At 40.1% G+C, this 14,946-nt stretch overlaps 1 protein-coding gene across 1 annotated transcript in view; it reads left to right on the forward strand.

Moving 5' to 3' along the window:
- Nucleotides 1-14,946, forward strand: part of plxdc2b (plexin domain containing 2b) — an 85,338-nt gene that overhangs the window by 50,886 nt on the left and 19,506 nt on the right. Inside the window, exons 5-8 of the mRNA XM_069696315.1 lie at nucleotides 2,893-3,015; nucleotides 7,314-7,432; nucleotides 9,211-9,310; nucleotides 14,851-14,946. Of these exons, the coding sequence (XP_069552416.1) occupies nucleotides 2,893-3,015; nucleotides 7,314-7,432; nucleotides 9,211-9,310; nucleotides 14,851-14,946 (438 nt within the window). The remainder of the gene's footprint in view (nucleotides 1-2,892; nucleotides 3,016-7,313; nucleotides 7,433-9,210; nucleotides 9,311-14,850) is intronic.

Here is a 14,946-nt window from a genome sequence, read left to right on the forward strand (position 1 = left end):
TTTAGAGGTTGAAAGTGAAGCCAGGAGAAAGACGGGAAGACCTGAGAACACGCTCGAGTTGAATGTTGGGTAAATACAAGATGAGATGGAATGCATTGTGGCTGATTTGGAGAAAGTCAGATAAGAGACGTGAAAGTCCCAACAAAAAGTGTGCTGCCGCTCGTTTCGTTACGTTTTTTTCCCCTTAATATAGACGGGTAGACTTAACAATCCTGCCTTTTTATTTTCTATCCTCTTCACGTTCATATACCGTGATACAACATGAGCTGAATTCTTCCACCTGCTGCTGGAGAACAAAAAGCAGCAGCTCTTTAATGTTTGTGAATGTGAAGTTTACTAGCCTACTAACATATTTAACGGAATAGTTCAGCATTTTGACAAATTATATTTGAGAGTTAGATGAGCAAATCAATCTCCCTTAGCTTAGCATAAAGACTTGGCTCAGAGGGAAACAAGAAACTGAGCGCTGTACAGAAGTACAATTTTGAGGGACTCTTACTTTACTTGAGTATTTTATTTTCATGCCAAATACTAATATCTTACTTTTTACTGCACTGCATTTTTTTGACAGCTTTAGTTACTTTACAAAATTAAAGATATTGGCATAGAAAATATATGAAGTGCTATAAACCATAATGCATTGCAATGAATTAAACAACTCGACATATACATAAAATGTGCGGCTTCTGATCTTAAATTTGGAGGATTTGCTGCTTTTCTTTGTTTAATTTTGTAATTAATTACATATCACAAGACGTTTTGACGACATCACATTTGACTCCAGAAACTTACATTTACATAATGATTTTGTTTTATAGAATAACAAATTAATATTTATTAATCATCAACCATTTAAAAAAGGGAATTGTGAGTGATAGCCACATGTTAAGATCACAACTTTTCTTTTTAAATGTCGGTAAAATTTGATCCACTCTTTGCCAAAACCAATAAATATCTCTGGAAAAGCCAGTACCTGGCCTTTAAGTTGGGATTAATTCGTCAAATGTCTGAACTATTTTGATAAAGCTAACTGTAACCATGACAACTCGTCCTATTGATCCCTGCAGGACTATATCTTTTCCCTCCTTCACTGCTCTCTCAGGTGAAGTTTTCTACTCTTCACACGGCTAAATAAAGTCAGATCTTTCCTCTCTCCTCCTGCTCTCAGTGGTGACAGCACTCGATATAGAGGTAATTCTGAGCGGGGAGGTCTTCGGGGGAAAGATTCATTCCCCTCATGGTATGCTCTGCCTGTGGTGATAGATGTGTTTTTATAGCCCGCCCACCGTATGAGAAGACATATGGTGACATGAAACAGGGGTTTATAGGCCTGGCCTCAATAAGACTGTTCCCAAAAATCCTCTTTTCCTACTCAGCAGTTTTTTGTTTTTTTTTCCCCTATATGCATCAGGCAGATTCTTTATACACCATATTTTTGCTTTAACTGCAGACAAAGAGAGATTCCTTCACAAGAAAGTAATTTCTTATTCCGGCTTGTTTGATTATTTCATTGTGATTCAGCTCATAATTGATAAACGTGAGGTCACAGACTTCTTCATAGCTGGTTTCTCGTGTACATGAATAGAATGATAAAATAAAATAAACAGTAATGTGCCCAGGGCTCCTTCCTTTGGAGGTTTTCTGTACACGTCCAACTGGAATGACATCTCAAGGTCGAGCCAGAACACGCTGGATAGATTACAGTATACATCTAATCTAGCTTGAGAAAACGTTGCTGGCGAGAGGGATGTCTGGACTACTTTTTTGTTTTGCCTGCTGCAAGCACAACCTGGCTCCAGATAAGTGGCAGAAAATTGAAGCATGGATTTCCAATAATATATATAAAAAAAAACATCAGTCTGTCAACTTTCACAGGACAAAAACTTTTTTCAAATAACTAATGTCCTTGTCTGTTGTGAAAATCATGTAGGAACAAGATGAAGCTGTTAAAAATGTGTCCTTAAATCAGGATACTGTCACTGCTCGTGTGTTGTTCATTCTTCAAACTGCTTTTCAAAGGTAAATTACTTTGGATACACAAGATTGTTTCACCCAAATGCCAGGTTTTCCCTTTGTTCTCGATAAAACATGATCTTAAGGTTGCATGTTAAAGTTTTGTTTGTTGTTTTTTTTTACATATTTTTGCAATCCAGGCAAAGTCAGAGAGAGAACAAAAGCTTTTACCTTGAATGAATCTTGAAATAGCAGCTGACATTGCTAAACTTTGTTGTCAGCAGGGAAATTAAGACACTGTTTGATTCTGTTGTCATCAGTGCAAATTCTTTATGCAAAGACGGTTCCCGTGTGATGAATAGTGGGCATTTCCCTCCCCCCTTTTCCCAGAGACCATTAATAAACATGTTTACAGGCTGCTAAAAGATGCAGCTTTAGTTTGTGCTGCCTGAGCACATCCCTCTCTGTGGAGCGATGTATTTGTGTCTTGTTTCAGAGGCGCATAAATCAGAAGAGTTAACATAACCCCATTTTGTTGTCATGGGCTTTTCATTAAGGTCCGAGACTGATGAGGAAAAGAGAGGGTAAGGTGCACCGGTAGTGGAACAGTTCGGCTCATAACCCTGTCCTAATTATAGCCGCTGACTCAGCATAACTTCCTTTAAAGACCCTCTAATTTGCCCTTCTGTGTTTGATTAAAGATAATCGTGCCAATTAATCGCTATTGCTTGTTGAAGCTGTCTGAATGAGGAGCTTTTAAATTTGGATCGGAGGAAAGACCTGTTGTCTTCTTAAGGACATAGAAGGACAAGGAAGAGATTGTTGTTTAAAGTTAAATCCGTCTGATACACATAATCGGGATTCTGAAGAACAGAAGAGTGTCTAAGCAATTTCCAAGCAACATAAAGTAATATGTGTGTGTTCTCTTCTCTCCTTCAGGGTTCATCTACACCGGTGACGTGGTCCACCGGATGCTAACAGCTACACAGTACATCGCTCCTCTCATGGCCAACTTTGACCCGAGTGTCTCCAGAAACTCAACTGTCATTTACTTTGACAACGGTAACTCCACTAATATCTTAATCCTGCAGGACTGTGTTGCAGTTATGTCCTCTCTCTTGCACTGCGTGACAACTGAGACAGCACATCTGTTCAAACAGCAGATTTGATTTAAGTCTCCTGCAGCCGACTTTGAGGTAAAAAGCTCCAAAAACCACCAAAACAAAAGAGAAACAGTTAAGCTATACTCTGCTACATAAACTACAGTGAGGATTGATCTTTATTAGGTGTGAATCCAGTGAGGCTAGTTAAGTCACCGATAACACGGCGAGTTAACACTGCAAAAAAAAGCTTTTGCTGTGATAATTGTCAGCACAAAATCTACTTTTATCAGCAACAATGAATCAGAAATATTTTAAAGGAGTTCATCCGTGATCAATCTGTGATTAAGGGACAGGATATGTATGAGAGTCTGGTGACAGAGTTTGGGGTGCAGGTCTGCAGGGTCCCGACGGAGGATGCTCGAACCACATACACACCAGTGCCAGTGGGAAACTAATGTAAAACATACATAAATACTGCAGTAGAAAATGTTGAGTTCACACAGAATGGTTACGATATAACGCAAAGTTATCATCAAAACTGAGGAAGATCATTTATGACTAACCCTGCATGAGCAATCTTCAGAGTTTCTTTTCTTCATGTCGTTAATCTTTCTTTATTTTTAATGAAACCCTCCATGCCCTCTGAAACAACCCCCCCTAAATTCCACTTCCTAACTTTAAACTGAATTGTTGCCCTTCCTCGGTGTCCGTACCTTTCCTTATCCATCATGTCCGTCGTTGCTGTCTAATCCCTCGGCAGCAGAGTGACTGACCAACTGCGTGACCTTCTGCAGTGGAGCTCATCAGAGTTTAACCAAACTGGCAGCTGATCGATTCTCAGCCCGCCTGCTCCTCAACTCACTGTCCATTAGTCAATGTCCTGCCAATACGGCATGAGAACTGTCCGCTTGTTTGTGCTGTGGAGACGTCGGTGCCTCTATTAAAAGAGGGGGCGGCGGGTAGGGGAGCGGTTCGGACGTACAACCACTGCGTGTTTCTTTCTACCTTGTTTCCTGTCTGTCTCTGCTGCAAGTTTGTAACAAGTTTGAAGAGGCGTTCACAGCAGAGAAGTATTGTTTGTTCTACACAAACAAGCCTGCAGGGGTTGTGTGAAACTTCACAGTGACTGTGTGAAACTTTGTTGTCAGATATTCAGTTCTCACAAGAGCAGAAGTTTCTTTCGTTTTTGTTAATTACGATCTGCTAAATAAAGACTGCGCGTGATTGGTTAAGACTGCCTCCTGTCCTGAAACTCTCCTGTGGTTTGATGGCACACAGTTACAGAAGAGTGAAGTGTTTCAACACCTGACAGACTGTGAACTTGACCATGGTGACAGCAGTGTGGTAAAAATACCACTTACAGGCTGTTTGACACAACTAGAGAGCTCATTATTTCTCATAGTGACAGAAAGCATTTATTTATCCTTTATTCCCTGATTAATTTCAAGATTCAGGGTTGCACGATGTTACATGTCTAGATTTTGTCCTCACCACGAACAGAGTGAATCAAGCATGACTCATGATGATAGAAATATTCCTTTTTTACAGAAGACACTCTGACATGTCAAAGTTGGAAATGTGTAAATGATGAAGTTACAGTGATAATAGCCGAGTCGCTTTTAGCTGCTTCGGTTTCATGCGCCTGGTATTATGTGCGATGACTCACTGTCAGACCCCATTTACACTTCTTGCATCCCAGGCGGATCAGACAGGAATCCAATCCAAAGTGTAAATACATTCAAGAGGGATTCTAGACATGTTGAAAAGGTGTAAATGCATTTGTCTCGCCAACTCTTTACTTCTTCCGATTCCAGCTGCATTGGGTCCTCTTGGCTTGTTTTGTCAATGCACTGATGGACAGATGAGGCACCGCATATGTAGATCAGTTCATCTGCTGAATGATCTGTGTGGCTGAAAAGATCAACATCTGGATAATGAGTGATGTCTCCGAAAGACGTCTTTATTGATAGCTGCTCGCTGTCATCAGTGGATCACAGGCGAGCTAAACTGCTTCCTATCAATGTTGATGCTGTTATCAATGTAACAAGATGCTTAAGTACAGAAGTTAATCTTCATAAAGCATTTTCAGCACTTACCAAACAACAAGTTTGTGACCGGCAATATTGGGCTGTAAAACTAAAACCTGCTTCCCCATCACTGCACATGAACTGGAAAAAAAATGGTCAAATTTTAGACACCAAAGTGTAGAATAAATGCTTTTTGAACACCATTAAAACTTTTCAGAAAAATTCCCTTGCCAGGCTGCGGGCGTGTTGGTGTAATAGGGCTGATTCATTTTTGTTTATTTTGAGTTCATGCAGCATGTTAAGCTTGTAAATGGAAATGGAAACAAGGCCAGTGTGTACTCTCTCCACGCCTTCTCACCCACTCTGCATTTTTAGTCAGGCAGCCACCCCTCCTGAACTCAATGCATTTTAAGCAGACTTATATTAGGCTTAACTTGTGCTGACTGAGGAAGCCCGCTGTGCCGCGAGTTAATCGCAATTTAGTGCTGTGGCCGCTGATATTAGCTTTTCTCCTGATTCCTTAATACTCTTTTCTCAGTGCCTTGTATTGCTGCCATTAACCCTACAGTCATAAAGTCATAAGAATATTAGTCACATGATATTTAATGTCAATAAAAGCAGACCCTGACTTGTTTAACCACCTCCTTTAACACATGAAACCTCCATGTCTAGTGCTAGAGGCCCCACGTCCACCACCTATAATTTGTTATGGGGTTCCCTGTTCAAATAGTCGCCTCGGCCCTCCAAACTGGCAGCAGGGACGCTAAATCTCATCTTTCCTTTGGATGGGAGCTCTCTGGCTGTGTGACCGGAAAATTGATTGGTTGTTTTAACAAACCTCTATTGCTCTGGCGGCCAGCCAAATGACTAACTCTGAGCGGGGAATGGCTTTCAAATCAATAGGTTCTCCAACGCCCACAGTAAATCAAAACAGTGTTAAAAGTAATGCGAGGCTTGCTTTCTGGAGGCCGTGTGAGTCTGCTGCTAATTTACTACATCCCCAGATTAAGGAGACAACTCATGATGACTTTTCATGAAGTGTGATTTGAAGTTACAGTATTTAGAATCATGTATGATCATGCGTCATAGTAAGTTACTTATTTATTCCTTGATTCATTCATTCATTTATACACTCTACGTTCAGTCTGCCTCAAAAGGGTTTATGATACTTGGCAGCCTTTATACCTGAAGAACTGTACCAGGATCAGTCCAACACTCCTGATTTTTGAGATTTTATCATGTAGCTACAGTGGTATCTTCACACGAAGATAGAGTTTGTGCTGTCTAATGATTGCTTTCATTATCAATTCATCTTGTTTTCTAAATTAATTGATTGTTTGGTGAAACAAAAGCACCACATCTTCACAGTTCAGTAGCTGGAAATGCAGAATGTTTGGTATTTTTGCTCCAAAATAGAGGAAGACAGGGCAATCGATTAAGCATGAAAATCAAGTAATTAATGAATTGACTCGTCAATTCAGCCCTGGATACAGTAGAATCATTTTTATGTGCCCCGATTTTTAGACCTCTGAAACATTTGCTGTTTCTCCAGAAAATGGAGTGAATGCAATTTAATTTGTGCTCAAAAGCAACAGGTTTTTCTCTGGATGATTTCCACACCTTTTCTGCATAAGCTTATTCTGATGGCCAGAAAGAAAAACAAAATAAAGGCGAGTTTTTTTGCATTTAATTTTTCCATAGATCCCGTGAAAGCCCTGTTGGGGACTTCTCTCATCCAGTTCCAGCCCCTCCCACCAGAAAAAGCCATTGAAATCGCTGTCACTCGGCACATTCTTCCAGCGTATGAAAAACTTTTACTGTAGTGAAAATAGCCCGAGCTGGATAATCCATCACAGTAACGGCCACGCCTGGATTTGATTTTGTCAAAAGCTTCAGCTTTATTGCCGTTTCATCCTTCCCCAGTGGAGTGTTTTCATATCAACGTTCACGCTGCTTTGGTGTCAGTCACCTCACACCCACAGGGGGAAAATGAAGTCTCTGCCGGGAAATAATCCCTCCACAAACAGATCGACTTACAAACATCACTGTTACATTGATGTCGTATTATTCACAGACTTTCCCTCAGTCAGTAGCTCATTTCACAGTAGATCTGAGCCAGCAAAGATGGTGTTTCAAAAACATGGTGACTGTATTCTCCCTCAATGTAGTCGAGTTTGTGTCGTCCTGCAAGTAATAAACTGGCTTTTTGTCGTGGTCCTTTCTCCTTTAGGTACTGCTCTGGTGGTGCAGTGGGACCACGTCCACCTACAGGACAACTACAACCTGGGAAGTTTCACCTTCCAGGCCACGTTGCACAACACCGGCAGGATCGTCTTCGCATACAAAGAGGTGGGGACTCATTTATCCAACCGACTTTCCATAACCTGTTTTTTTATTTTCTCTGCAGAGACTCTGTAGTTTTTTTTTTTTTTTGTCTCTGTCCTTTCCTCTCTCTGATTTTACCAGACATACGGTACATCATTTATAATTCTGGATGAATGAATGATGTTTTTTTAATCATTGTCACACCTACCGCTCTGCCACACATCTTAACTGCTACACTGACTTCCTGTTCATCAAAGAACTGACTTTAAAACTCTTCTGCTGGTTTATATAGTACTGAATGGTTGAGGTTTCTGTTTCCAGAGTCAGAACTCAACATGCCAAAATTGCAATCAGCTTTTTGTACCACATATATTTAGAAGAAATTCCACCAAAACTTTGGTCTGCACCACTTCTTTTTTTTATTTTTTATAATTCCTTGTGTTTCTTCTGTTATGCCTAATGTTTTATAAAGCTCTTTAGATTGCCTTATACAAACGCAAATATATATATGTACAAAAATTGCTATAGACCTTGATTGTCATGCATCGACATGCCAAAAGTGTTTCTATACTGTATAATACTGGAGGAATCTGAATTAACATGATTTCATGTTTATCCATCCTGCCTCTTCCAGGCTTTTAAGACACACATAACTTAAACTCATCCGTACTGCATCAGCTATTACAAATTTTGATAATCTGTGTACTGGATTATTTCAAAATCAACACTTTACATCATCACAGTTTGTACAGTACAAAAGAGAATGTGACTCGCTTTACACCGCTCCCTCATCACATAGCTCACACCATCTGTTTCCCTGCTTTTTTTTTTTCTTTTTTTTTCCAAATGTCTTAGTCATTTCTAACACTTAGCGCTGCCAAGTAAGGAGAGAAAAATTCCCAATGATCACTTTTTTTTTTTTTTTTACTGTGGACTTTATACAAGTGAGTGACACCAACATGACGGACAAAATAATGAGCTTCATTTCAGCTCCTTAAGAAAATATGTCTGAATGTCGTCTCAGGTTTTGGGTCACTGCATGCCCCAAAGGATCATATTTTATTATATAAATATATATAAATATGATCCCCAAAGGTGTTCTAATTTCCAAAATTCTAAAATGTATTGAAAAACAACTTCATTGAATAGAGAGAATGAGAAGGTAATGAAAAATATGATCCAACAGAGTCTGCTGCAGGAGTGTGAAATTACAATAAGTAATGATCTATGATAATTGCGGTGGTTACAACAGCGGGGCGGCTTCTTTTATGACTGAGACCCTTTATGTCATTTGTTATTTTCAAATGTTCGAGGAGCTGATCTGAAAGCTCCTGGGTCCATTACGCTGCTATTATTAGTCTAAAAAGACCAACCTGACTGTTACATATAGGTTTTTACATAAACTTGATGATTACAAGGTCTGTCTATTATAGCTGAGCTTCACCTTCGCATCACCTGACCTTGAAAAATCACATCATTTTTGTCGAGCTGAACTCCTTCCCAGCAGTGGTGTGTAAAATCAAAATGGCAGATTTAAAGATGTTTTACCTTGAATAGATCGGAACCATCAGGGCCTCGTTTTTCTCAGAAATAAGTACACCTTCTAAAATCTGTTGCTCATTTCTGTCCCATCTCTGTTATTTCTATGCACCAAAGATAGCCTTGTGCTTATTGCAGTTGCATATTGCCTCAGCAGATTTCAATGGGAGATTGTCAGCACTGTCAGACTGGTGTGGCCCATTTGTATTTTGCAGACATATCTTTGGGCTCCGGGTAATTGATTTTCTATTTTTCTATTTCAGATCCCTGTTGAGGTGTCACAGATCAGTTCTGTCAATCACCCGGTGAAGGTGGGCCTGTCTGATGCCTTTGTGGTGGTCCACAAGATCCAGCAGATACCCAGTGAGTCTCAGACATGCAATTCTGGCCTAAATTAACTTATAGTCAAAGATTTTGTGAGACACATTGATGATACACATGTAGAGGTTTGTGTTTTTGTTTTCAGGCTTTTGAAAACTAAAAACTCACCAGCATTGTGAGAGATGGATTAAACAGGCTTTCAGAACGATTCATGCTTTCCACGTCTGCAGGGGTCCGTGTCTCGTGAATTTAATTATCTGCCAAAGCCTGCGAGATTCCCCACAGACCCCTCTGGGCATCCATGTGCACCCTGAAATCTAATGATAAACTTTGTAGTTCATCATTAAAAGAGTACAAGGACACACAGACGGCAGTAAACTCCTGGTGAATATTCCACCTTTATTTTCCCTCGACCCTTAGGCCCTTGGAGATGCTTTGATTTGTACATGCTTTCCATCGATGGTGCGCAAACACAGTGGCAAGTTCCAAATTGTCCAGAAATCCCATGCTATGTCCGCCCACTGTGCTCGGGAAGGGAAGGCAACATACTCCCACTCATATCTACACTATAATGCAATGGCTGTCTAACTATCTGTAAACTTCAGTATAATCACAAAGCTGCGCTCTTATTTTCATGTGTTCAAAATGATTCACTGGTGAGGATGCTAATTGGGGCATGCAGCTGTAGCCTTAGTTTTTTTAGCACAATATCATGTTTGTAGCTATCGTATGCAGTAAGACCCCCTTACGTGGTTCTTCTTTTAAACCCAGTTGGTTGGAAAAAGCAAAAAGTCAGCTGGAGTTGGCCGACTCTTGGAGTTAGCAATAATCGGCTAATGAAGTCAGACACTTGTCATTTTAACCAATTAAACTGACTGTGGTTGGCAATTTGCCACCGTTGTCACGGTAAACGGCATGGCTAGAATGGGAGGCTTGACAGCTAAAGCAACAGTAACCAAGGTGGGTGGAGTTTAGCCAAAAGTGAAATTGCAGTTAATCCATTCAGATTTTTATGGTACTAATATGTCCAAGGATCATTCGATTTTAAAAAGGGCTTCTTCATTTTTTTTTTTCCAGCTCTACCCCGTGTGTCAGTTCAGCCTCGTCTGTTTTGATTTCACTCCAAATGTCACCACCTCTTCTCCAACACCGTGCCACCTCTCTCAGAGGGCAGCGGGCACAGCTCCAGATCTGCCTCTCCCATTTGCCTTTGAGTTGCTTTAAGCTTTTTTGAGTTAATTTAGGCCCATTAAATTTAAAGCAAATGCTAGCAAAGCGGAGACACTTCAAACCTTTTTTAATCCAGAGTCAGACTCTCTCTCGCTCTCATGGGCTCTGATTCAAAGTCTGCCACAATAATGAGTTGTCAAACATGATTTATTCAGTAATTTAAACTGTTTTTTTGATTGCGTCTGCAAAAAATTGGATGACATTTATTTGTCAAAGTTAATATCTCACCTTTTTTTGTCCTTCACTTGGCATCGTTTTGTTCCATCAGTACGATTCTTTTGTAAGTTTGGTTAGGATCTCAAAAACACCAGACCCTTGGAGTGGTAGGAGTATTTTTTTAGTTCAGTCTTATCTGAAGGCCTTTTATACAGCATCTCTTCCCAGACGGCTGTGGTTGGCACTCAGAGATTTGAATATCAAACCTGTTAGTGCAGCCCTCCTAGACTTCATAAACCAAGCTGGCTTTGATGCCTCTGACACAGCATGATGAAACCAGTGGGTGCAGCTGCTTGGTGTTGGAGTGATGAAATCTTGAATGGAAGCATATTGAGATCGTGTTGTGATTTCTCTGAGGAGAGTGTGTTTTTGGCTTTATGACAGAGACCCTTTTCTGCTCTCATACTCAATCTGAAATGATTACTGCTCTGCTTCTCAAGAAACCACAGTGCTAAATAAGCCTAAAAAACGATTTTTAGAGAGATGTCAAACAGGTGAAGCTAAACCTCGAGATGCAAATTGACCATCAAGTTGCCCATGAATCCCTGGTTTCTCATGTGCACATGTCGTAGTGTCCTTGGGCAAAAACACTGACCTCCAAGTTGGGGAAACTGCAAAGCTAAGGTAAAAAAGGAGCTTATAGACAGTAGGTACAGTTAGTAACAGACCATTTATCATGTATTTGCTCCCTGCACCTGTCAGTCAAAAAGGCCCGGGCATGCCCCATGAGCTGTACAGCACAAATTTGTGGAGGAAACAAAGGATACTGCATGTACGATTAGAGGTTTTTCATAACAATAGAGAAAATGGTAGAGAAGGATCCTATAATGGGGAGCATTCATAGACGAATGCTAACCCTTACAAAAAAATAAGGAATCAGCAGTTTTTATGAAAAAGTAGAATGCCGTAGCAGTTCATTTCCCCATATGGTTGCTGTTCATGTGTTAACTGAAGTCCACCTTTGTTCTTGCATATACAGTATGCTGGAAAAGATGCTGCTGCAGGATTTTGCAGAAATCTAACAAAAAATAAGAAAGATAATTTAAATTCCTGTCATGTATCTGCCTTGATCTATTCCAGATCTCATTTGAAGGGTGTCATCTTGATGGAGGAAAATTATCTTGACAGATTTTTCACAACCTTGTCATGCCAGATTAACAAATACATTCTAATTATTGGTCTATTAAGTGCATTAAGACATAATCCAAACAGGGGAAAAGAAAATAGACAGGAAAACCATGACCGCCACAGGCTGTACCATGAAGAAGTGTTTCAACTCCGCTAAGTGTCTCTGCAGCCAATTACTGCACCGCAACCGTGGCAACCAGGGGGACATTTTTTTAACCCTCTGTAGCTTTGCTTCAGTTTTAAAGCTCAAATAAAAACATTTTACACTGCCTCCAGGCAGATCAGGTCACAGCCCGTCCAGTAAAGGCAGAGATGAGAAGATTTGTGGGCGTCCTGTGGCCAAGTTGTGTAATTAACAGGTCAGGTACAAATACATGTGAAGACCCAAGCTTTGATATACTTCCCTAATGCCAGATTATGCATTATCAGTCACAGTGAGTTATTCTTAAAATGAAACCACCTCCATTCTTTTCATATATTGTTGCCTGTACCATGATTAATAATTATGATTCACAGCAGGAAGATGCCAAGACTGCTGCTGTTAATTATATTCAGTATATAGTTGTAATTAATTAATGCTACTGGAATTCTTCCAATGCGGCTAAGGCCAAAACTAATGAGGAACATTTTAGTTTGTATCGAGTGTAATTGTGGAGGTTAAAGAGGTCAGTTGAACACTGTAATATTTTGTGTGTAAAATTGTCCAGAGTGTTGTATGATGAGAGGATGCTGTCTTTTGACTCAATATCTTGACATGACAAATCTATCTAAGAGCCTGATTTGTCAATAAACATTACAAATAACTTTATTTCTCCAGAACAGTGAGGACACTATTATAATAGTTATGTTCATATTTTGGTGGAAAAAGTAGTCAAATTTGATGTGTACAGTCATGTGAATTAAAAAACAGAAACACAGAACGGACCTTTTTTCATAAGAACTTGTGAGTTTATCGTAAACATAATTTTAAACCTGCTATTGCTATGATTAGCAATAATCAGCAGCCATTCATTCTGTTTTTATCAAAGAAAATATGCATGCAACTGTATTGATTAGAACATTTCATGGCTTAAGAGAGTCAGATCTGGATGTTTAATTATAGGTTAACTGACCTGCTTCTACATTATTGATGACACCCTTTTCTGCCTTTGTCTGATAGCATCAGTAAAGGTAGCTGAATGCTCACTAAGCATTGTTTATGTGGAGGCTTAAACCAGGCCATAACGCATCTGATATGCAGCCTCCTTCAACCACAAACCAGAAGCCGACGAGGCTGCACAGTCTACCTGCACATCAGCAGCCTCCGGCCGGGGAACTGACCTTTTTCTGACCCCCGCCGTATCATTAGGCACCTGATAATCCCTTTGCTCGAGGCAAGAGGAAGTCAGTCAACAGGGGAGCAGAGGAGGGAAAGGAAGGGTGGTCTTATTCTCAGGTTGAGCCAAGCTGGCTCACATTAGCTGCTTTGATCAGTCTTCCTGCGTTTAATCAAACCAAGCAGGTCTGCGGGGAAACAACGTCCTATCACATGAGGAGAACACTGTAGTCTGCGAAGTCAACAATTCCCAGACCCAAAATCAATCAACCGAGTGAAAGAAGAAACCTTGTACACAGAAATGATCAGTTTTTCAAAAGGAAATGTGTGATGTGTGTAGGTTTAAGAACTTCATAGAGCTATGGCAGCAGCTAAATTAATCCAAAGGGGAACAGAGGATTAGAGGGTTTCTGATGTTTCAATTTAATACCAAACTAGAAGTGGATTTACTTACCCACAATGCTAACTGAGGAAAAAATGAGACATTCTTTGCCGTAAAAAGCATCATTGTTCCTTTTATTTATTTGTTCTGTTTCTTCTCTCTCTTTAACTCCTTTTTTGTTATAGGTCCAGCCATATGGTCACCGGGTCAGTTTAACATTTTGGGAGGCACACTTAAACACAGAGTTGGATAAGAGGATCTACTGTGACACTCTTATATTTGTATACCAAACATAAAGTTACATGGTTAAGGTAGCTCAGTAAAAGTCCAGCAGATGATCCCTGTAAAACCACAACTTGGTTTTGTTTTTTTACACTTAAGTTTTTGTACGGATTAAAACAAGATAACATTTTTAACGGACATACATGAGAGTGGTTTTGATCTTCTCCTCTTACTGATCAAATACAGTTCCCAAAATATCAAACTATTTAAAATTGCTTTAGCAGTTGGAAATATCACATGATCAATTCATCGCTTGCTGTACACATTACACAGCCACAGTCTGGTGTATTGACTTTCAATTTTGCAGCTCATTGGTCAAGCAAATACAAGTGCTATACGAAATGTCACGTATTGAGCAATGTCACTATGCATGCTGAAGTGCACCTCAGTGATTTATCCTGCAGATTTACTGTTTCATTCCCGGAACGCCTGCACAGAAAGTCACATAAAAATCCAATTACTGTTTAAAATAATCAATGTATTTACAGCAGCAAGGCATTATTATCAGATCTCCAAAGAAATCACACATTGAGAAAAAAGTTGGACTTATTCCTAAAGGATGCATTTCATTCTGTTTTTTATTTTTTTTATTTTTTCAGTCTCAGTTATGGTCATGAAGATGCATGGGCAGCAAAACCAAGCAGCCTATTCTACACTGCCCCATATGAGTTATAAAGGCCAGAATGCAATGAGAGTCAATGATGTATCTAATCAATCGCTCTATCGGACCCCGGCTGATGACTTGCTGTTACAGATGACTGGGCAGGCAGCATTTCAACAGGGTCAGATTGATATCAGCTCCCGGGGGAAATTGCCACCGTCCATTGCCAAGTAATTCTCTGACACTTTGGACCCAAAGAGAGGGAAGAAATAAAGTGCTGTGGTTGAATCCCATATGACCTGATTCTGCCTCTCGCGCTCTTCCCTCTGACTTCGGGGACCACTTGTCCCAGTTTTTATCTCAGCTCAGAGGATTTGTGATGGTGTCTCCGCTCTCTTACTCTGTCTCCTACTATTTCCCAAATACAGATGTGAGGCGGAGGACAATCTACGAGTACCACCGCGTGGAGCTAACGAAGACAAAGATTACCAATTCTACAGCTGTGGAAATTATGCCTTTACCCA

This window comes from Brachyistius frenatus, unplaced genomic scaffold (genome assembly GCF_029030835.1).
Source record: "Brachyistius frenatus isolate BFR_SWC_R1_liver_20210118 unplaced genomic scaffold, ASM2903083v1 Contig_21, whole genome shotgun sequence".
Classification (NCBI taxonomy): domain Eukaryota; kingdom Metazoa; phylum Chordata; class Actinopteri; family Embiotocidae; genus Brachyistius; species Brachyistius frenatus.